This window comes from Notothenia rossii (genome assembly GCF_949606895.1).
Source record: "Notothenia rossii genome assembly, chromosome: 5".
Lineage (NCBI taxonomy): Eukaryota > Metazoa > Chordata > Actinopteri > Perciformes > Nototheniidae > Notothenia > Notothenia rossii.
The window spans coordinates 63103774-63127407 of NC_136903.1; the positions used below are offsets into that span (position 1 = coordinate 63103774).

The following is a 23634-nucleotide window of genomic DNA, read 5'->3' on the forward strand; positions in this document are numbered from 1 at the left end:
ACTAGACTAAAGTATCTAAACAGAGTCCCTTACCTCACTGAGCTGTAGTTATCTCTCAGTCTGACAGGACAGAGCTCTCCCTCTCATTGTTTTAGAAACAGAAACAACAACAATGCAAATAGTGAGTTTGGTAGAAATATACTGTATAATAGTAAAGTTATTTAAGATGATGCCATATTTATTGAAGATTTTACATTATAAATATTCCCCAAAATTATTCAAAAGCATATTCTTCCAAACTCCTTACTGTAATATTACCACCAGGAGACTATTGATGTGTGTGGTGAGTTTGGTAGTAATAAGCTGTATAATAGTGACTCTTTTTTGGGAGTTGCACTTTGCAGATGGTCCCTGAGCAGAGCACTCATTTCTTCTCCGGCTGCGGATAGAGACCTATATGTAATGTGCCCAGCTCGGAGGACGGCGCCTATTGGCTTTTTTTAAATCAAAATGTGATTGTAGTTTGTTGTCAACCTTACCACGGTACTTAGGAGACGTCATTTGTGTCTGAATAACGTTTTCATGAGTTATTGATCCGTGAAATCAGAATCTTCCAATATCGTTCCAACTTTACTGAACTAAGCCAGAAGACCCTCTCATTTCGTAGAACACTCGGTTTGCTGTTCCTTCACTTTATTTTTATATTTATATACATTTGTTTTGTACGAAAACTTAGCGTGAGGAAAGGCAAGTGATGCGTGAGATATGGGTTAATTGCGTGACTCTCAAGCTCAATGCGTGAGTGTTGGCAGCCCTGCCTAACATAATAATGTTACAATGTAGTTAAATAAATTCCATAGTAGTTAATCAATCAAATAAAGAAAGCATTCCGGAGCATTCACGGAGCACAAGTGCACACGGAACATTCCGTGGATTGTTCTTATCCGAATTGTGGCAATGTTTCGCGATACAATGAGGCATATTTCAATAGAATTGTGAGAGTAACTAGAGTAAACAACATGAACAAAGCACATATGTCAATTTGTCCTCGACACCAAACACATAGTTCACTTCACTTCCGGTAAAATAAGTCATGTGACTCGTCGAAATGGCGCCGCCCACAGGGTTGATGTTATTTAGGTAATTAATCAGCTTAAAATCACTGATAACGTCATCGGATTAAAAAAAAAGAAAAAAAGACTGGCAGAGACTGGTCTGTTTTATCGGATGATAATTATTTAAAAATGCGTGTCATGAGGATTCCCTCCCTTTAAAGAGGCCCTATTCTGCACATTTTCAGGTTTCATCATTTTATTTTGTGCCTCGACTGTGACACGTTTCCATGCTTTAATGTTCAAAAAGCTCTTTATTTTTCTCATACTGCCTGTACTGCAGCACCAGTCTGCTCTGATTGGTTAGAATACAAATATAGAAGCACTAGTAGTGATAAGTAGTGATGTCATTATGTCTCGGAAGAAACCAAAGGAGTCCAATGGCAGGGCTGGAGTGTGGCAGAGAAACATTTGCAGACCATTTACTCGCGCCAAAACAGTGTATATAACACACCACAGGAAAGTAATAAAGGGTCCCTTTAAGATAGAAATCTGAGTACTTCTTCACCCACTGCTTCAAAAACATCAACAAATGAAAACATCTCCTTCCAGGTACTGCACCACATGACTTTCTTCCACCTTATCGTGTTATCTGCTGTGCTTGTGGCCTGGCTGCAGCAAAACGGTCTCTTTCTAAATCAGGATGTACTGCTGCCTTCCCAACTATGCAACAAGGTGACTTGCATAAACATATCAGTGCACAGAGCTTACTGATGGATAGCATAACTGCCATAGTGAGACTCAGCATGGCGCCTCCTCTCCTGTCACTGCAGTCATCACTGTCTACCATCTGTACGAGCAAACCAATCACAGATTTTCTGTTTGCATTCTTCACAAGTGTGACATTTTCTGCCCAGACTTTATGCTTTCTTGGAAGAATCCAAACAATGCCACGGTCAAATTCAGGCAGTATAAGCACGTTGTAAAGCAAAACCTCAGAGTTTTTTTTAGGGATTACATTTAAATGGTATGTGGCAGCAGGTACATGATCTCACCTTGCTGCGACACTTATAGATCCGGAAACAGAGGGAGGGCAGCGCTGACCCAGCAGCAATAAGGGCTCCAGGCAGCGGGCAAACTCAATCCTGTAGTCTGTGTTGATCTAAGGGACACATATATAAAGTCACTTAGAGGTGTGGGACAAGGGAACTTCTTTTCTGCCATATTATTCTTTAGGTTTCAATGAAAAACTGAAAGCAAAACACTCCTAACTGGGCCAAAAGTAAATGAGTAAAACAACTCAAATAAAAGAAGGCCGGAATAAAAGACAATTACAATCCAGCGTTGGCAGAAAAATGACTATTCTTGCAGACAGCCCTACAAAATATTGGTTAAGATAATGAATCTCGCATCATTATCAAAAAGAAAAGGACACTATCATGCCCATTACCGTATAATATGATGTGCTTATCTGTGTCTCTACTGTGATATTTCTTCATGCTTCAATGTTTCAAAAAGGTCTATATTTCTTTTCTCATACTGCCTGTGCTGCAGCACCTCTTTTCACCCTCTGTCTGAAACCAGAGCCCAGTCTGCTCTGACTGGTTAGCTGTCTGGCTCTGTTGTGATTGGCTAACCACTTAGAGATGTCCCGCCACTTAGCCCATCACGTACAATGTGTTGGAGCACTAGCAAATAGGAGCCCCAGTGTTACAGAGTAATGTCACTATATTATGGAAGTAAACTATGTCCAATGGGCGCGTTTCAGGCAGCCCCAGTGCCTTAAAATCCTTTTTTACTGCCGTAACATAATGACATCAATATGTTACACTTGTGGACTGTGTGGGAGAGAAACTCCATCTGGGGGAACTTTGGGATTCTAGCCTTTGCAGATCCTACCCTAAACCTAACCCTTTGCACACCATTTACTTAACCTATATCACACAATACAGGCAAGGGAAAAGCCCAAAGAGCATTATAGGGCCCCTTTAACATTATGAACCATACACACATGAAACATCCAGAAATTATACTTAATAATTGAAAACTGAATTTTTCTTTAAAAATGTTGTGGTCATTAGAGATGTTTAGTTATGGTAAAGTTCTGATGCATCTGCCGTTGTATGTGTATATTCTATATTGGGTTTAACTGTAGATGAACATGAGCCTATTGGCTAAATCTGGGCATACAGTGGGGCAAAAAAGTATTTAGTCAGCCACCAATTGTGCAAGTTCTCCCACTTAAAAAGATGAGAGAGGCCTGTCATTTTCATCCTAGGTATCCAGAAAATCACATTGTCTGATTTTTAAAGAATTTATTTGCAAATTATGGTGGAAAATAAGTATTCGGTCACCTACAAACAAACAAGATTTCTGGCTCTCACAGACCTGTAACTTCTTCTTTAAGAGCCTCCTCTGTCCTCCACTTGTTAACTGTATTAATGGCACCTGTTTGAACTTGTTATCAGTATAAAAGACACCTGTCCACAACCTCAAACAGTCACACTCCAAACTCCACTATGGCCAAGACCAAAGAGCTGTCAAAGGACACCAGAAACAAAATTGTAGACCTGCACCAGGCTGGGAAGACTGAATCTGCAATAGGTAAGCAGCTTGGTGTGAAGAAATCAACTGTGGGAGCAATTATTAGAAAATGGAAGACATACAAGACCCCTAATAATCTCCCTTGATCTGGGGCTCCACGCAAGATCTCACCCCGTGGGGTCAAAATGATAACAAGAACGGTGAGCAAAAATCCCAGAACCACACGGGGGGACCTAGTCAATGACCTGCGGAGAGCTGGGACCAAAGTAATAAAGGCTAACATCAGTCACACACTACGCCGCCAGGGACTCAAATCCTGCAGTGTCAGACGTGTCCCCCTGCTTAAGCAGTACATGTCCAGGCCCGTCTGAAGTTTTCTAGAGAGCATTTAGATGATCCAGAAGAGGATTGGGAGAATGTCATATGGTCAGATGAAACCAAAATAAATATTTAAATGATTAAAGCTTCCATTAGATTAGGACAAATAATAATTGAACGTTATTGTCCTTGTGCCGAGTGCAGGCACAAGCGGATGAAATGTAATTACCATCTAAAGTGCATATCGGTGCATACTGATATCACTCTAGTGTATATCAATGATATAATAATATTCTAATAATAATATTCTTAGAAGGCACTGAAACTCAATTTTCTTATAAGAAAAAAATGTGTTCTGTGCTTTAGGGCCACGGAGGAGAAAAAAAGATGAAAGTGCATTGGGAACAAGTGCAACAACTAATCAGCACACTGCAGCGGAGCACATTCTAAACGTAACCTTTTCCATCTGTGCGTTAGGGCAGCTCGGTACTCACTTTGCTGCTCTGCACCGGTCTCAGTCGATGAGGGAGCTTTACAATCCGCTTCAGCCTCTCCATGAGTTGCTGTGTAAGCAAGAACATCCGGACATTATGGACAGCCTCCATTTAAGAGCAATGCCAGCTCATACAGCAGTGTGTCTTTTGCCAAAAAAGTGTCCTTAGTATAAATATTAAGCTCTTTGTAAGGGTTTCAGAAACACTGATAATGTGACAAACATGAACCTTTTTATTCCTTTTCTTTGGTATTCACTCCTACCTCTCCCGCTTCTCTTTCATGCCAACATATGTCTTGTATTGCATCACTGCCACTCTATATTCATATTTGATCAAAATGATCATGAAAAGCTACACATATCCATACATAGTTTATGTGTCTGCACTCACGTAGCCCATGTCCAAAAATTCAAACTTGTTGGCTGAGCTGAGGAAAGCCGAGCAGGTGACGAGGTGCACCTGAAACAAAAACAAAAAACTGAGATGAAAGGGTGCATTTCAAACAAGCTGCATGCAATATGAGACACCAGCAGACTGACACTGAGATTAAATGGTATTAGACGGATCCCAAAACTAACTGCACACTTTAGAAGGTAAGAACCATCATATTCATAGCACATTCATAAAAGGCAGGAAGAACGTATATATTTTGCTCAAGTACAATTTTAACCTACTTGTACGTCACTCGAGCCATTTTATTTAATGCTTAATTTCCCTTGTACTTTAATACTAGAAACTGCAGTTACTTTTCAGAATAAATGTTAAATTGAAAGCATAGGGTAAAGATTTTTTTATTATTAAGACTTGCCTGTTTGAGTTGTTTTCTAAAATGTGTCACAATGGATGCCAGTCTTTTAACAACTAACAAAATCTACCTACGTGTACAAATAAAACACCTGAACCTGAAGGGTAAGTGTAAAAAGCTTGAATTGATGCTCTGATTCTTATTATATTTTTATTATAATTATTTATTAATTTAGTCTTTTATGGATTGATTTAGTCATTCACAGTGGCGTTTCTATATGTACAAAAGTGGTGGAGCACAGAAAACTTAGATGTCTATATATAAGCTTCTGCAGTGACCTGCAGTGGCTGGTGAGGCACTGGCACTGACTCTTCAGGTTTACAAATATAATATTTTGACCTAAATCAAAATATAATATTATTTTCAAAAGCTTTTTTTGTCTGATGCTTCGATTAATTTTAAACAGACAGTTCAACAAAAGGATACCCAAAAAATGTAATTTTATCATTTAAATATTGAATTGTTCTCTCTTAGTAAGATCCCATTTTCAATCAAATTGCGTTCTTACCTTGGCTTGAAGATGAAGTCCATTTGGCTATCCTTCTGGACAAAAATCTCTATTACTTGTTTGTAAAAGTCCTCCTTATCTTCTTGTAGTTTCAAAAGTCTATCATAAATCTAATCGATAGATTTATGATTCGAAAATTATAAAAGTAGAGTAGACATGTGGATATTATCCGGCTGAACAAAACGTGCATTTATCTAACAGGTACGTTTCCCACAGATCTTATTTTGAGCTATTTTCTAAAATCCTATGGAGAAATCTATAGGTTACTTACGTAACCCCAGTTCTCAGAGTAACATGAAGTGAGATGTCTCACTATGGGATGCGCATCATCGCGGAGCAAACAGAAGCATCAATCTCATTACGCCAATCCTGATTGGCTGGTGATCTTGACGTCAGCGTCAGGGAATCTACCCCCTATAAGTAGCTTGCGCTACGCCGCATGCATCATTCAAAATAAGCACCTCTTCTCGCTTCACCATAGCAAGGAGGGCCGTCTGGTGAGACATCTCACTTCATGTTACTCTGAGAACTGGGGTTACGTAAGTAACCTATAGTTCTCATTCGTAACACTCCGTTCGATGTCTCACTATGGGATATTGTAGCTCCCGTATTGCCAGACGAGCTTATCTCGAAAATCACCAAACCCAACCAGAATTTAACAGTTAGAGCTCTAACTCAGCAGGGGGCCCAGCACTGCATGGGCCACACTGGGAGAAGAGACGTCTAATCTGTAAAAGCGGACAAAAGTGAGCGGCGAGGACCAGCTCGCCGCTGCACAAATGTCTTGGATGGAAACACCCCTGAACAAAGCCCAGGATGTAGCCAGACCACGAGTCGAATGAGCACGCAAACCCGAAGGTGCCTGCAGACCCTGACTCGTGTAAGCCAAAGCAATTGCCTCCACAATCCAGTGAGAGAGCCGTTGCTTAGTAACAGGCTTGCCCTTCTGAGGGTTAGCCCAGGACACAAATAGTTGGTCATTATGACGAAACTCTTTTGATCTGTCCATATAAGTGCGTAAAGCACGGACTGGACATAGCAAATTCGGCTGCTGTTCCCCGGAGAGACACAGCGGCGGAGGAAATGACTCAATGTCAATGGGGGTACATGAACCAACCACCTTAGGTATAAAGGCAGGGTTGGGCTTCAGCAACACTCTCGTTAACCCTCGGGCGAACTGAGTGCACGAAGGATGTACAGATAGCGCATGAATGTCACTGACTCGCTTGGCGGATGCCAGGGCCAGTAACAGCACTGTCTTGAGTGACAGGTGCTTCATGTCAGCTTCTTCCAGGGGTTCAAATGGGGCTTGAGTGAGCCCATCTAAAACCACTGTCAAGTCCCATAAGGGCACCAGTGACCTGGAAACAGGAAGGAGCCTGCGAGCTCCCTTCATAAAACGGCAGACCAGAGGATGTTGGCCGGCCGTCTTACCCTCAAAACCCACATGGCATGCAGCAATAGCAGCCAGGTAGATTTTGATCGTGGAGAAAGCTCTGTGTTTATCAATTAGGTCCTGTAGAAATGATAAAATCACTCCCACAAGGCATTGAAAAGAGGTGTGCCCTTTTTGAAGGCACCAGTCCTCAAACACCCTCCACTTACAGTCATAAAGAGACCTAGTGGAGGAAGCTCTCGCACTCTGAATAGTGTTTATCACCTTCTGCGGGAGACCCACTGCATTCAGATTATACCACTCACGGGCCAGGCCCATAGGGCCATGCGCTCCGGGTGTGGGTGAAAGATCGTCCCCCCCGCCTAAGACAGTATGTCTCTGCGTAGGGGGAGCTGCCACGGCTGACCGCACAGCAGCTGATATATCTCCGCCAGCCAGTACATTGCAGGCCAGTGCGGAGCTATCAGGATCATTGTGTGTCGCCGTTCCCTCACTCTGGCTAGAGTTGGGGGTATCAGCGCCAGGGGTGGAAACGCGTACAGGAGGACCGGAGGCCAAATGTGCGCGAGCGCGTCCACGCCTAATGGTGCGTTTTGATCGCGCATTGAAAAGAAAAGCTGACAGTGAGCATTTTCTTTTGATGCGAACAGATCTACCGCGGCTCGGCCGTAACGCACCCACAGCTGGCTCACAACCATTGGATGTAGAGTCCAGTCTGCATACAGTGGTACACCTCTGGACAGCAGGTCTGCCCCAAGGTTCATCACACCCGGTACGTGCGTCGCTCTCAGAGAGAGGAGACGGCCGCAGCTCCACAAGATCAGCTTGCGTGCCAGCATGTGTAACTGGAGAGAGCGCAAACCCCCTTGTCGTTTTATATACGATATTGTGGTCGTATTGTCCGTCCTCACGAGGACATGGTGTCCTCTGAGAAAAGGCAGAAAGCGTTTTAGGGTGAGGAACACCGCTAAAAGCTCCAGGTAATTTATGTGCGACCGCTGGAGGTCTCTGCTCCAGAGACCACTCACCGGACGACCTTCGTAAATACCTCCCCAGCCTGTCAGACATGCGTCTGTGGTGACCACCTTCCGTGAAAGGACAGCACCCATAGGCACGCCCCGTACCAGAAAAGTCAGGTGCAGCCAGTGGCGCAGTGCCATTACGCATTTCACAGTAACCATTACTCTCCGCGCTCCATGACGCACGGGGTTTAGTTTTAGAGCGGCTACCCAGCGCTGAAGCTACCTCATGTGTAACCGTCCCAGTCGTACGACCAGGATGGCTGACGCCATGAGCCCCAGTAACCGCAGGCATTATCTGAAAAGAACATGTTTGCACAGCTGGAAATGAGCGAGGCAAGCTCTGAAAGCTTTCACTCTTTCCGCTGACAGGCGGGCTGTAAAGGGCACCGAGTTCAGGTGTAAACCCAGGAAGAGTACAGTCTGTGCCGGGCACAACATGCTCTTTTCTGTGTTTATTATGAAACCCAGGTTGAGCAGGTGCTTTACGAGGACATTTGTCTGCATAATAGCCTCCTGTTCCGACTGTGCGAGAAGCAGCCAGTCGTCTAGGTAGGTTGCCAGGCGAATACCCTGTTGTCTTAACGGGGCCATCGCGGCTTCCGTACATCCTACAAACACTCTTGGACTGAGAGACAGACCGAAGGGAAGTACTCTGTATTCGTAACAGATCCCCTGAAATGCGAACCTCAGATATTTCCTGTGTGGGTAATATACTGGGATGTGGAAATACGCATCTTTCAGGTCGACTGATGTAAACCAGTCGTTTTGTCGCACGAGACGCAGCAGAGATGTGTGAGTGAGCATTCTGAATTTGTATCTTTTTAGATATTTGTTCAGAGCCCTCAAATCTAGTATTGGCCGAATTCCGTCCCCTCCCCGTTTGGGAACGAGGAAATACTTGGAATAAAAGCCGCTCTGACTCTGCTCGGCGGGTATTATAGATATAGCCTTCTTTTCTAGAAGTGAGAGAATCTCTCTCTCCGGAATATGGGCTGACTCTCCTCGGGCTTGTGAATACAGAACGCCCGAGAAGCGAGGGGGGGTGACAGCGAATTGGAGTCTGTAGCCCCGTGTTACTGTCTTGAAAACCCAAGCAGACGCTTTGAGCATCTCCCACTGTTTGCTCCTTAGAGCCAGCGGAGATGTCACGTCTCTTACCCTCTGAGTCTCTATTTGTTGTGTTATGGGGCCCTCTAGTGTCTGAATACGATGGTACCCCATTTCGACAATCCCCACCGAGACTGCGCATGCGCGTGACGGTGGTGCCTTCACAACCCCAGCCGGCACTGCGCATGCGCGTGACAGTAGCGGCTCTATAACCCCAGTCGTCACTGCGCATGCGCATGGCGGTGGTACCTTCACAAACCCGTCTATTATCCGCCTTTTGAGAGAGGCCGTAGCTGCTCTCAAAAGAGGGACAGGCGACAGACTGTTTATTGTTTTTATTGTCTTTCTTTTCATTTTTTTGGACTGCGCCCTCGGCTTGAAGCCTGGATGCGACAGTGAAAAATGGTTTATTTGAAAACAACAACAATTGTGACATGTGTTTTTGTAACTTAGGCAGATTGCAGAACTCGCTGTCTCTGGTATTAAGTCTGTTTCCCTTCTGGCGCGAACTTGAGGATGGCGTTGCGGCATCACTCGAGGCGGCGGGAAGATGGAGGCCTGGTGGCACCCCGAAAACACATCTGGAGCTGGGGAACAGGGAACTTCCAGCTCTGTCACCGAGGAGAGGAGAGGAGACTGTCAGGCCGCCCGCTTCTTTTTCCTCGACTGGTGAACGAAAATCTGAGTCGGCTGTGCCTGAACAGCAGCTGCCGAAACCGGAGATTTCCTTGGCCAGCTCGTCCTCGTCTCCTGCCTGGGCTGGGGACTCGGGGCGGGCTGTGGCCTCTGCTGCCTCGGTACCTTGAACCGGGCAGAACGTGAGGTAACTTGGGTGAAGGACTGCCGCGAGACCGTCGCAGGTAGCGGCTGGACCCTTCGGGGGAGACAGAGGTGCAGGGCCTCGTCTTCCTTCTTTTTCGACTCACATCTCCGCTGCATCGAGACTAAAGCGGAGCCGAAAATACCCTCGGGAACGATAGGCATGTCAAGAACATCCTCCTTTTCCCGGTCTGGGAGGTTGGTCAGGTTGAGCCACCTGGCTCTCTCCTGTACCACCATTATGCCCATGACTTTGTCCGTGGCCTGGACTGCACAGCGCTGCACACGGAGGCAAATGTCCGTGATCGCTGCGATCTCGTCCCATACAGCCGGCCCAGGTTTGCTCGATAGGTCCTCGCAGAGCTCCGCCTGTAAGGCGGTCAGCAGTGAGGAGACATTGAGTGCCCTGGCGGACAACGCTGCGGCTTTATAGGCCCGTTCCGTCATCGCTGACTGGAACCGGTCTGCCTTCACCGGTAGCGTGGGGTTCCTGCTTGGTGTCAGAGCCAGCCTCGGTTGGAGGTGGGCTGCCACCAGCGGTTCCATGGGCGGCATGCGGAGCAGGCCGAGCCTCTCCATACCGTCACAGTCCAGGGAGGAGGCACCCTGGATTGGGGCCTTATTACTGAAGGGGCGGTCTCTCCACGAGACCGACACCTCATCCAGCATATCCGGGAAGACTGGAAGGAGCTGCCTCTTTGTCCTCGCTGCGCGGGGCAAAGTCTTTCCCTCGTAGCGAGACCTGGAGGTCTCCTTGGCCATTTCAGGCCATGGGATGTCCAGCCTGGACGCGGCACGTTGACACACGGCCTGCAGGTCCATGATCAGACAGGCCGAAGCTGGTGCGCTATCGCCCGGGAGAGCAGCCATCGCTCCCGGCTTTACAGCCTTAGCTGATGACACGAAGACATCATCGTCTTGCTCATCCGAGTCGGACAGGAGGAACTCAGAGGTATCCTCTTCGTCCTCCATGTAGTCCAACTCCAGGACATCATCCGCGGGCGAGACCATGGTGAGATCCAGTTGGGAGCCCCAGCTTGACACAGCGCGGGGCTCCGCTCTCGCGGCTGTTGCCGCCACCGGGTCCCAGCCTGACACGGCGCGGGGCTCTGGTTCAGCAGCTGCCGCTGTTATTGAGCCCCAGCCTGACACAGCGCGGGGCTCAATCACCGCGGCGGACGCCCCCATGTCTTGATTGCCGGCCGGCGAAACAGCGGACATGAGGGGGTCCTGTCCCGACAAGCTAGCTTGGCGTGCTAGCCGTCGGCGGAGGCTCTTGATGGTGAAGCGGGTACAATGCCCGCACGAGCCAGGGTTGTCGATAGCCTCCTGGGCGTGTTCCAGCCCGAGGCAGGACGAGCAGACCTGGTGTGAGTCTGTGCCTGATATCTTCAACCCGCAGCCGCAGAGCCGAGCCTCCGAGTCCCTGACTCCTCTGGTGTGAGGGAGAGAAGCGTCCATCTCGTTCGCCGTGGTGAAGGCGTGGAGAGGACCCGCTCGTAACAGGTACGTTGCTGAGAAAAAATCCTTGCCCACCTGTCGTTAATCCGGAGAAAAAATCGACGGTGTAGAATTTTATTCTCAAAGAATATTAACTGGTGTATTAATACCCTTTTTATCTTCCCCTCCTCTGGTGTGAGAGAGAAAAAGAAAAAAACGTCCCCGCTACCTTGGTGTCGGTAGTGAGGAAAGGCAAGCTAGTAACAGGTGTGTTACCAGCTTGAAAAATCAAAACCTTACCTTTAATTCCGAAGAAATAAACAGCGAGGTAGATTGCAACACTAACTGGTGTGTTAGTATTAACAGTCTTCTTGCAGAAGTATATATAAATGTAGCCGGCGAGCGCCCGTCGACCGAAGTTAGCTTGGATAGCTTGGTTACGTCTGTGGACTGTGTGAGCTAGTCCGGCTACCAATAGAGATGTGCTCTAAAGCGAGAAGAGGTGTTTGAATGATGCATGCGGCGTAGCGCAAGCTACTTATAGGGGGTAGATTCCCTGACGCTGACGTCAAGATCACCAGCCAATCAGGATTGGCGTAATGAGATTGATGCTTCTGTTTGCTCCGCGATGAGGCGCATCCCATAGTGAGACATCGAACGGAGTGTTACGAATGAGAACTCATTGCTATTTGTGGAGAAAACCCATGCGCAGCTTACTTCCTGGTTTTGGAACGCGTCTCTCTCTTCCTCTTCACACACCACACTTTTCGCGGCACACTTCCTTACAGCCAATCAGCTCTGAATTATGTGAGATGACGTATGGTGGGGATGGCAGCTCACTGCCCCTATGGTCATTATTTTTTTTGCCACACACATTAATTAGGACTATATATACTCTGAGCATGCACAGTGTAGTTTTTACAGTCACCGTTCACTTAGACAGTGAGAGGGAGGGCATGATCGGGTTTTGTCCCACATGGCTCTAAACAGCTCAATAGGCACACACTGTAGACACTAATTAGAAGAACACAGACTAAAACAGCAATGTACAGATGAATCAGATGATTAAACATGATCTTAAAATATATTTTATATATATATTATTTTTTTGCATTTTTTTGTAATCATTATTTTTAATACTTTCTGCTGACACTAGGTGGGGCTGTGTTTTTAAACCTATACCTGTGTTGTGTTTTGGATTGTGAACACTTTGTGTCACCTTGATTGGATGAAAAGTGCCATATAAATACAATTTGATTGATTAGTTGATACAAAATAAAACAAATGACTTAAGGTGGGGTAGGTAATTTTGGAGAAACCAGCTCGAGTGCGCTAGAATTTGAAAATTCATAACCGGAAAAAATCTGCCACTTCCTTACAGAGCCCCTCCTCCAACACACACAAACGCGCACAAGAACAATGAGGGCACGAGATAAGTTTGTGCACAGATGGAAGGCTGACAGGCAGGTAGGCCATCCAGTTATTTTAGTCGGGCCGGCTAAAAGGATTGGTCGTGCTTTTTATAGTGCTACGACTTCCACAGATGACATTTTTTTTATAGATTTATTGTCAAAGCATTTAATATATTCATTGCTATCGGGATGTTAAGAGCATTCCATGGAATATAACAAAAAGTGTTTCTGAAATGAATTACATACCCCACCTTTAAGATGAAAGCATCAGTTTGACTTGTGAGTCTTTACAAAAAACGTGTCTGGTTTGGCTCCATGTCATGAGCGATTTCCCCGATAAACTTCACAAATGGTTAAATTGAACTACCTGCTCCAGGCGCAAAGGTAATGAGGCACTATGGATATCAATTATAAATCAAGTTAAAGAAAAGTCCAAAAGCTAAACACAATCCCGTGTGTATCAGGACTTTGTTTTTTCTTCTTCCCTAACGCATTAATCACATGTGACCCCTCAGATTTAACATGCCATTGTTTTTGCTCTACCTGCAGGGTTGGCAGGAGGGCAGTAAGGTGTGAGAGCTGCTCCTTTAGTGCTTTCTCCTTCTCCTCGTGCTGACTGCAACACACACAAACATACACACATGTAACACTACACCTCCACATGCTGAAACACTCAGAGGACCCAGCTCAGGATCTGCAACCACACACAACATACTACATATTTTCAGACGCTAATCTATCGGTCTTCTCTCTGTGTAACAAACACACACATGCACAGAGCAGACCCACACACACAGACATAAATAGCCCCTAACACTCTTCCGGGAACCCAGCCGCTGGACGGCTTCCAGGCAGACGAGAGAGAAAGAGAGATGGAGGGCACGAAAAATCTCATTAAAGATCCCCACAGAGCGCAAGCAGATACACACTCACATGCACAAAGCTGTTCTCGTTCAATCACAAACGTACGCATGGAGCGGGCGCTCAAGTAGAAAAAGTGCTCAGATATAACACTCATTCAGATTTTTCCCTTTGGAGATGTGAGTTTGCAGGGTGTGGAGAAAGAGATAAGACATTTTATATCCGTTATGTTTTATACTCATATTTTAGTGCTATATCATTAATCTTACATAAAAAGTGACTGATGTGCAATAATTTGATTTTAGAGACTACTTAGTTGCAAACCTAGGCTGACATTAAATCAATCTTAAATTATCACAGTAGGGATGTTGTTAAATTTGTAATTATGTTCGTGGCCGGAGTTAATGCTTAATTAATGATTTGGGAGGCTGTCATCATCCAAACCCATTTCTTAAATCGATATCACTTTATAGTTTGATTTCTGCACGAGCAAGCAAGTAAGATCGTGGCAAGCTGCCATGAATGAAGAACAAGTTATGATCCTATTCTCAGGACAATATATTGTGTTGTTAATGTTCACGGAACACTAATGGCGGATGCAACAAACACACATTTCAGAAAGGAGGTGCTAAACGTGCTTGGTTTGTATTTAAAGTGGAAGAAAGCCCATCTAAGTTTTCCTGCAGAAGTTGTTGACATTATGGGCTTGAGAAAGATTATAAAAACATACATAATGTTGACTTGTTTACAAGTAATGTTCAATTGGCCCCATCTTCATTGATTGGATCCAGGCACATGGTAATATTAAGGTGGATTGATTCAGTAATGCTTTGTTGAGATGAAAATGTCTGTCTCTATAAAGGATTACGATGCTTCATAACTTTATCAATTGTGCCATTATACTTTTCTATAGTCTATGAATGACTGATCCATTTTCATGCACTATTTTTCTTTGTTTTCTGTTACATATGATATATTTTATTTAATTTATCTTGTTATTATTTTTGGTGTTATGTACATTTGCTGTGCCCATTACAACGAGATGATTCTTCTCACGGTTTTTCTTTCTTTATGTAGAATTTCTAATATGAATACAACCCAGGAAAATGTGTTTTGAAAGGAGTGTGATAAGGAGGAAACATGCTATTCTTCCCCTGAGTACAATGCAGCATGATACAATGGAACAACTAAGTGGCCTTGTGACAGCAGGATTCACAGGTAAATATGATTACACTTATAATAAGCTTTGAGGCAACAATATAACACTTTCATACAAGAACTGTTCATCTTTATGAATTTCTATGTTACCTCTGAGCTGCTTTCAGGAGAATCTTCTTCCTCTCTGCCAGTTTTTCCTGTCAGGTGAGGAAAAAAAACGAGCCTTTTATGACTTACACTGCTGTGAGAATGGCCTTGAGCTCTCTAACACTTAATGAATTTTCAAAATTGCGGGGGGAAATTGTGTACAATCCATGGTGTCTGCACTCTCTGAATGTTCAATATGAAAAAAAGACACTAATATCTAACAAATAGGTAAACAGAGACCTCCAGTGGCCAAGCTGTGTTAATGAACTCACATTGAGCAACTTCCTGCTCATTCATATTTGACTGAGGTTAGACAGTGTTAGAATCTCATTTTTAACTTTGACTTCAGAAATCTGTAATGTTCATGTACTCTTTATAAACTAATTACATCTAATAACCTTGCTTACCAAGAGGCAGTCCGATGCCTCTGATTCTGAGATAAAGATCCAAAATATACTATACATTATATAATAATATAACATAACAACATATTTGTGGGAGAGAAACTCTCTCTGGAGGGACCTTTGGTATTTTAGCCTTTGCTACATGCACACAAACCTCTAGAACACTACAGGGAAGGGAAAACCCCAAAGAGCATAACAGTGCCTCTTTTAAATTGACATTTTGATTATTCCACCTCATCGCTTGGTTTTGCCCTGGCTGTCACTTGTTGGACTCCAGATTACATTTTGTAAAACCCTATATTTACTTTGCCTTTATGGGGATTGAGTGTAACTTGATGAGGGAAAAATAAACAGATTGAAGAAACATAGTGAGGATTCGACCTGGTATCACAACATTGTCCATTTAAATAAATATGTGGTTGCAGGAGTTCCTCTCTTGATTAAGTAACTAGGGGAAAAAGAAACAATTGATCAAGTCTGGTCTTCAACCTTCCAAAATGTTCCCACACCTCACTGCTCCTCCTCTCCCTTCAATGGCTTCCAGTAACTGCTAGAATCCCTTTCAAGGTACTGGTACTTGCGTACCATGCTGCGAATGGATCTGGCCCTTCCTACATCCAGGACATGGTTAAACTGTACACCCCAGCACGTGCACTCCGCTCTGCATCGGCCAAACAGCTCGCTGCACCCGCACTGCGAGGGGGACCCAAGTTTCCATCAGCAAAAGCATGTGGGTTTGCTCTCCTGGCTCCAAAATGGTGTGAATGAGCTCCCCATTGAAATCAGGACAGCAGAAAGCTTGCACATCTTCCGGCGCAGACTGAAAACTCATCTCTTTCGACTCCACTTCGAGCGATAGAATTACTAACAAAGCACTTATACTAATAAAGGACTGGCTTATCTAAAGCCAGTAGAGTGGCACTTGAAATGTTTTAGCTCTATGAAACCTGATGTACTTATATGATTCTGTTTTCTTCAAGTTTGTATCTTCTTGGTCGAATGCACTTATTGTAAGTCGCTTTGGATAAAAGCGTCAGCTAAATGCAATGTAATCTATCACCAGGATGATTATATAACCTGTAAGCTGTTGAACAGAGAACAGATCGCACTCTCTTCTTCCTCCACGTTCAGACAAACTTCTCCTATCATGGCTCTCAGCAGAATGATGGCCTCTCTGGCTGAAGTCTGCAGCTCCTTCACCACCTGCAGAAGGAGGAGGGGGGTCACTCAATGAAAACACGTATGCTCCTGCACTGGCAAACATTTGAGTCTTTAACAAAACTTTAATAGAAACATGCAAGCATTGATGAGGCTATTAAAAGCTAATTACAGTGAATGTAAGTTGGATTTATATACATATTTCTATTAAAGACTTGTGGATAAAGTGTTTGTTTATGTATACAGTATGCATATATGTGTAAACTGTCATAAAGTGTGCTGGGGTTAAACTTGACTTTAAGCTATTCCTTTTGAGCTTCAGTTAGTGTTGTTGGGACAGCCAGCATCACTAGAAAATCCCTGATAAAAGCTTTGAGCAGATATTTAGGTTTAATTGAGGGCCATTTGCATTCTGGGAGTTGTGGTTAACACAGTTTAGTTGCAACCATAGACTGTATGGTTGCAACACATGCACTAGCACTTAAAAGGCTTTAAAATTGTATGATCTTGCCGGTTTCTTGTTGTTCCGAGTTTGTTTTTTAATCGAATATTGCACTTATTGTAAGTCACTTGGGCAAAAGCGTCACCTTAATGAAAGTCTTTGTAAAAACAAAATGTCTTTCTTTCCCTCTTCTAATTGATTATGCAACAGACAGACAGACAGACAGACAGACAGATAGACAGGTGTACAGACAGACAGACAGACATGTGTACAGACAGGTGTACAGACAGGTGTACAGACAGACAGACAGACAGACAGACAGACAGACAGACAGGTGTACAGACAGACAGACATACAGGCAGGTGTACAGACAGGTGTACAGACAGACAGACAGACAGACAGAAAGGTGTACAGACAGGTGTACAGACAGACAGACAGACAGACAGAAAGACAGGTGTACAGACAGACAGACAAACAGACATACAGACATACAGACAGACAGACAGACAGACAGACATACATACAGGCAGGTGTACAGACAGAAAGACAGACAGACAGACAGACAGACAGGCAGGTGTACAGACAGGTGTACAGACCGACATACAGACCGACAGACAAACAGACAGACAGACAGACAGGCAAGTGTACAGACAGACAGACAGACAGACAGACAGACAGACAGACAGACAGACAGAAAGACAGGTGTACAGACAGAAAGACAGACAGACAGACAGGCAGGTGTACAGACAGGTGTACAGACCGACGTACAGACGTACAGACAGACAGACAGACAGGTGTACAGACAGACAGAAAGACAGACAGGTGTACAGACAGACAGACAGACAGACAGACAGACAGACAGACAGACAGAAAGACAGGTGTACAGAGAGACAGACAAACAGACAGACAGACAGACAGACATAAAGACAGGTGTACAGACAGAAAGACAGACAAACAGACAGACAGAAACACAGGTGTACAGACAGACAGACAAACAGACATACAGACAGACAGACAGGCAGGTGTACAGACAGACAGACAGACAGACAGACAGACAGACAGACAGGCAGGTGTACAGACAGGTGTACAGACAGACAGACAGACAGAAAGACAGGTGTACAGACAGACAGACAGACAGACAGAAAGACAGGTGTACAGACAGACAGACAAACAGACAGACAGACAGGTGTACAGACAGACAGACAGACAGACATACAGCCATACAGGCAGGTGTACAGACAGGTGTACAGACAGACAGACAGACAGACAGACAGACAGACAGAAAACAGGTGTACAGACAGACAGACAGGCAGGTGTACAGACAGACAGACAGACAGACAGGTGTACAGACAGACAGACAAACAGACAGACATACAGACAGGCAGACAGACAGACAGGCAGGTGTACAGACAGACAGACAGACAGAAAGACAGGTGTACAGACAGATAGACAGACAGACAGACAGAAAGACAGGTGTATAGACAGACAGACAAACAGACAGACAGACAGACAGACAGGTGTACAGACAGACAGACAGACAGACAGACAGACAGACAGACAGACAGACAGACATACAGACAGAAAGACAGGTGTGCAGACAGACAGACAAACAGACAGACAGACAAACAGACAGACAGACAGGCAGACAGGCAGGTGTACAGACAGGTGTACAGACAGACGGACAGGACTCTCACCAGCACAGCCTGGTCCAACATTTCACAGCCCTGCACGTACGCTGTTTCAATATCAATGCAGTGAGTCCGGCTCTCCCTGTGGTAAACAAACAACATCTCATTTAATGTGGAGGAGAGAGAGGAGGGGAAGGGAAGCAAAGATAACATAACAGAAGAGAAGAAAATATAACCTTAACCCTCATGACACCATGCGAGAGAAGAAAGAAATAGGAATGATCTAATGAAAAACAGAGACTAGAAGAGAAGACAAGAGAGGGGAAAATAAGAGAATAGAAGATACATGAAGAGAGATGGGAGGGAAGAAAAGAAGATCTTATGAAATGTGACTCACACTTGCATGTCTCTGAAGCACTTGATGCAAAGCATGGACTTGTTCTCTGTAGAGAACAGGATGTAGGGCTCCTCGTGGAGAGCTGTGGAGACAAAGACTTAACCTGAGCCTGCAAGAGTGTGAGGACTATTCAATATTCTCTTTTTCCACTGAGCATGTTTGTGCAATACAAATGCAAGAGGTTTCAGAATACAAACTACGATGTACAGGTGGCACTCACAGCACTTCCTGTGTTTGGCTCTGGAGCGTTTGGCCAGGGAAACAATCTCATGGTGGGAAAACATTTTGGCTTTGTGAGTCAACTCCCTGCAGGTGCTGCAAAGTGGCTGGCTGCAGGTGTTACAGTAGTACATCATCTCTGCATCCTGTTTGGAGAGAAAAAAGGGGAAAGAAATATGATTCCCAAAAACAGTTGAGAGATGCTAACGTCCTTTTTAATTGTATACTTTGTGTTCTGTTTAAAGTAACACAAGGCAATATTTGATTACAAACATAAACTAGTTTTAACATGTGTATAATTTTAATTAAGAATTAAAGAGCAGCCTGTGTTTAAATTGCCAGTGTTTCGTACTAGTTTTTATTTTTATTTATTTGTATGCCTTGCAAGCCTGAAACTCAAGGTTTTTATTGATGATGTTATCAAGTTACTAAAACTTTGGACGGACAAATGTTTGTTTTAAAATGCTGGCCAACTATTGAGTGACCTTCACCTAAAAAATATATATATATTGATGTGGTTCTGTCCGTCATTTTGTACCTTTTTGTCACTCTCCTGGTCGCAGTTGGCACACTGCACCTTCTCCTCAGATTCCGCATTGTTGTCGACCAGAAACTTCAGCAGACGGTCCTCTGGAGGCAGGGAGCTGTTCCCTTTCAAAATGGATGGGTATCTGTTGCAGAAACAGACATTTATACAGAAAATCACGAAAGTTACCACTGAATTCGAAAGTTAATATACGTGTTGTTCCACATGTTGAGGTTGCCAGAAATTATTAACACAGATTGATCAGAAATAAGTGAAAAATAAGTAACAAGCAACCACTTCTTCTCCTTTTCCATCCACATCCCCTACAACAACAATTAAGAATAAAAAACTTTGTAACCACAGGTGTAGAGTTCGGAGAAAAAAACTCACAATGCAACAACAGACCTACAATTTGTGAAATAAATAGGCTATGTAAAAAAAATGCAATGTTACTGAGTAATCCGACAATTCAAATACTTTCCAGGCTGAGTAAAAAAAAAGAAACTAGTAGCAGTACCAATTAAAACAATTTAAACAAAAATCCTAACCCAACTCCGGTGAAAAAAATTCATTGAAATTCTTCAGAAACCCCCCCCCCCCACAGAAATGTGTGTATGTTGCATTTTGAAAGGCAAGTTCAAATTAACATTTCAAATATGTAGGAATTGTAAAGATTAAAATAAAATAAATTAAAAAAAACTAGCTACAATAGGAAAGTGCATGTCTATACACACATGTCAATATTATTGTACATAAATGTGTGTTTATGTATGTACTTGTATATGGGGGAACATTAAGTAATACTTTGTTTTCCTTAACCTGTTCCTAACATTTGGTTTACTAAAATAATACAAATCATAATAATAGAAATTACAATAATACACGTGATAATATTAATAATAATACATGGGCATTTTGTGGTTGTACTGATTCATGATTTGATCGCAGTATATTTAAAAAAAATCTAAAATGTAGACCAAAGGCATTATGCAGTGCAATATATAATATGAATCCCTAAAATAGTTGTAAACACCCGTTTGATTGCCCTACGTGCAGTACCGTATAAAACCTTAGGGGGCAGCAGTGATCTTGATGGATACCGCCACCCTAGAAGAAGAAAATGCGGAAGAGTCTGTTGAATCTTTCTAACGTGCGTGTGCGTCATCTAGAAGCTTCCAACAAGATAAACAACTGAACGAGGGAGTAACTGCGAGGAAACAGTTTCTACCCCGAGGGAAACATATTCAGCGTGAAGAATGTCTGTTATTACCGAGGACAATGTGCGAGGTGTCGGAGGTGAGAACCTGTTCAGGGATATCAGCGCCGACGGAGACGACATCACGGAGATTGAGAGCATGTGTATGAACTGCCACTTAAACGGTATGACACGTTTACTGCTCACCAAAATACCCTTTTTTAAAGAAGTCATCGTGAGCTCTTTCAACTGCGACAACTGCAGCTGGTCGAACACAGAGATCCAGTCTGCAGGCCGGATCCAGGACCAGGGCGTCTGCTACACCCTCAAAGTCAAAACAAAGCAGGACCTGGACAGGGAAGTGGTGAAATCTGACGGTGCCACCACCAGGATCCCAGATCTGGACTTTGAAATCCCTCCCTTCACCCAGAAAGGGGCTCTTACCACCATTGAGGGTCTTATAGACCGAGCAGCTGCAGGGCTGCAGCAGGACCAAACTCTCAGGCGAGCTAATTACCCCGAGGTGGCTGACAAAATAGAGGAATTCATCCTGAAACTGCACAAGTTAAAAGAAGTGGAGAGCGAATTCACTCTGGTGATTGAGGATCCATCTGGAAACAGCTTTATTGAAAACCCACGTGCCCCCCAGAAGGATGAGGCGCTCACTGTGACCAAGTTCACCAGGACGATGCAGCAGGACATGCAGCTGGGGTTGAGGGCTGATGATGACCTGGAGGAAGAACCAGCCGGTAACGATATAGAAACCATGAAAGATGAGGTTCTCGGGTTTAACACCAACTGCCCTGAATGCAACGCTCCAGCCAGGACCAACATGAAGATCGTGGAGATCCCTCACTTCAAGGAGGTCATCATCATGGCCACTAACTGCGACAGCTGTAGCCACAGGACCAACGAGGTGAAATCAGGTGGAGCCACGGAGGCGATGGGCACCAAGATCACCCTGCACGTCACCGACCCCTCAGACATGACCCGAGACGTGCTCAAGTCCGAGACGTGCTCCCTCAGCATCCCCGAGCTGGAGTTTGAGCTGGGGATGGCGGCCGTGGGGGGGAAGTTCACAACTCTGGAGGGGCTTCTGAAAGACATCAAAGATCTGATCGTCTCCAAAAACCCCTTCATCTGTGGCGACAGTAGCTCATCAGATCGGCTTGAGAAGCTGCAAGCGTTTGGGGAGAAGATTGACAAAATAATAGCTGGAGAAATGAACATCCACTTCATCCTGGACGACCCCACAGGGAACAGCTACATGCAGAACGTGTACGCCCCCGACCCAGACCCTGACATCACCATAGAGAAGTACACCCGCACCTTTGAGCAGAATGAAGACCTCGGACTAAACGACATGAAGACGGAGGGATACGAAGATGAAAATTGAACTGCCAGCATCCCCTGAAAAGGACTGAATAAGCCTGATGTCATCAAAAAGAAACCCCAGCCATAATCGTATCGCTCCATATTTCCTTCCATTTTCATACATCTTAAGTTTAATACTGGGTGAATGGTTGTTTCCATTAGTATAATAACCTGTTCTAAGTTCTAAATGTACAGTGAAAATAAAATAAAGTAACATGATTTGTAAAAACATGAATGCTGCTTTTATTAAAAATACATCCTTTAGCTTACATCTTTATTGCATTCTTGTGACATTCCAGAAGATGGCACTCTTATCTCTCCAAATATTTATTTTGCTCTCAATAGAACTACTGTGCGACAAATTCATATTTCCTATACCTGTAAGGCATGACATTATCGAAATAAATTGTTATCTAAATGAATACTCTGCTGTTTGCATTTGCACATATTAAGAGATGGAACATTTCTTATTGTCAGATGTGCACTGATCTGTGTAATGGATCTGAGGGAGAGCCAGGATTTATTCTTTGATTAGACTGGGTGCATTTTCACAGATTTAACTTGACATTTTACACCATTTTATTTATAGATTAGGGCTGCAACTAAAAATGACGTCCTTTATTAGTTAATCATGTTGTCAGAAGATAGTAAATAGTATGTTTTCCAAAAGCCCAAAATGGCATATTCAAATATCATTAATTTGATTTTGTCCACCCATAAATCTAAAAGCCTAATACAAATGATAATAATCAAACCTTAACATTTGAGAGTTCAAGTTTTGACTAAAATGGTCAATTGAATATCAAAATAGTCACCAACTAATCTTTTATAAAATGACACATTTTTTAAATTAAATTAAATCTTCACCAATCCTATTTTTTTAAGCTAATCCTTTCCCTAAATGGTTAAACAATGTGTTAAACATGTGATGTCAGGTAGAACAGGATTACACCGGCAGATGCAGCGACCAGCGTCTGACGCATTAACAACAGCACAGGCCTGTTTGATTTACCCATAATGCTGTTTTCCTCATTCTGATTCAGTTGCTGTGATGCTAATGTTTCCTGCCCCTGTCTGCTGTGCATGTTCAATCTCGTTTTCATAGCAACGGGGATCTATTGTGTTCCACTAGCAGAGTAGTGCATTCCTAGATTACGGTTCTTGAGTGAGCAGCTGTTAGCAGGCTACTGGTGGAAATAGCAGCCTGCTAACAGCCCCCCCCCTTTCAGCAGCAGCCTGAGCCCACAGGGTTATTTACACTGAAAATA

At 44.0% G+C, this 23634-nt stretch overlaps 2 protein-coding genes across 2 annotated transcripts in view; both read left to right on the forward strand.

Moving 5' to 3' along the window:
• The window catches only part of LOC307039121 (large ribosomal subunit protein eL22-like), a 42401-nt gene that overhangs the window by 8675 nt on the left and 10092 nt on the right, over positions 1-23634 (forward strand). The window lies entirely within an intron of this gene.
• zpr1 (ZPR1 zinc finger) lies at positions 20893-22630 on the forward strand. The gene has a single exon (XM_079680930.1). The coding sequence runs from the start codon at positions 21054-21056 to the stop codon at positions 22386-22388; it is 1335 nt and encodes a 444-aa protein (XP_079537056.1). The 5' UTR covers positions 20893-21053; the 3' UTR covers positions 22389-22630.

Coding starts and splice junctions, on each gene's coding strand:
- zpr1 (XM_079680930.1), top strand. CDS start 21,054: ATGTCTGTTATTACCGAGGACAATGTGCGAGGTGTCGGAGGTGAGAAC.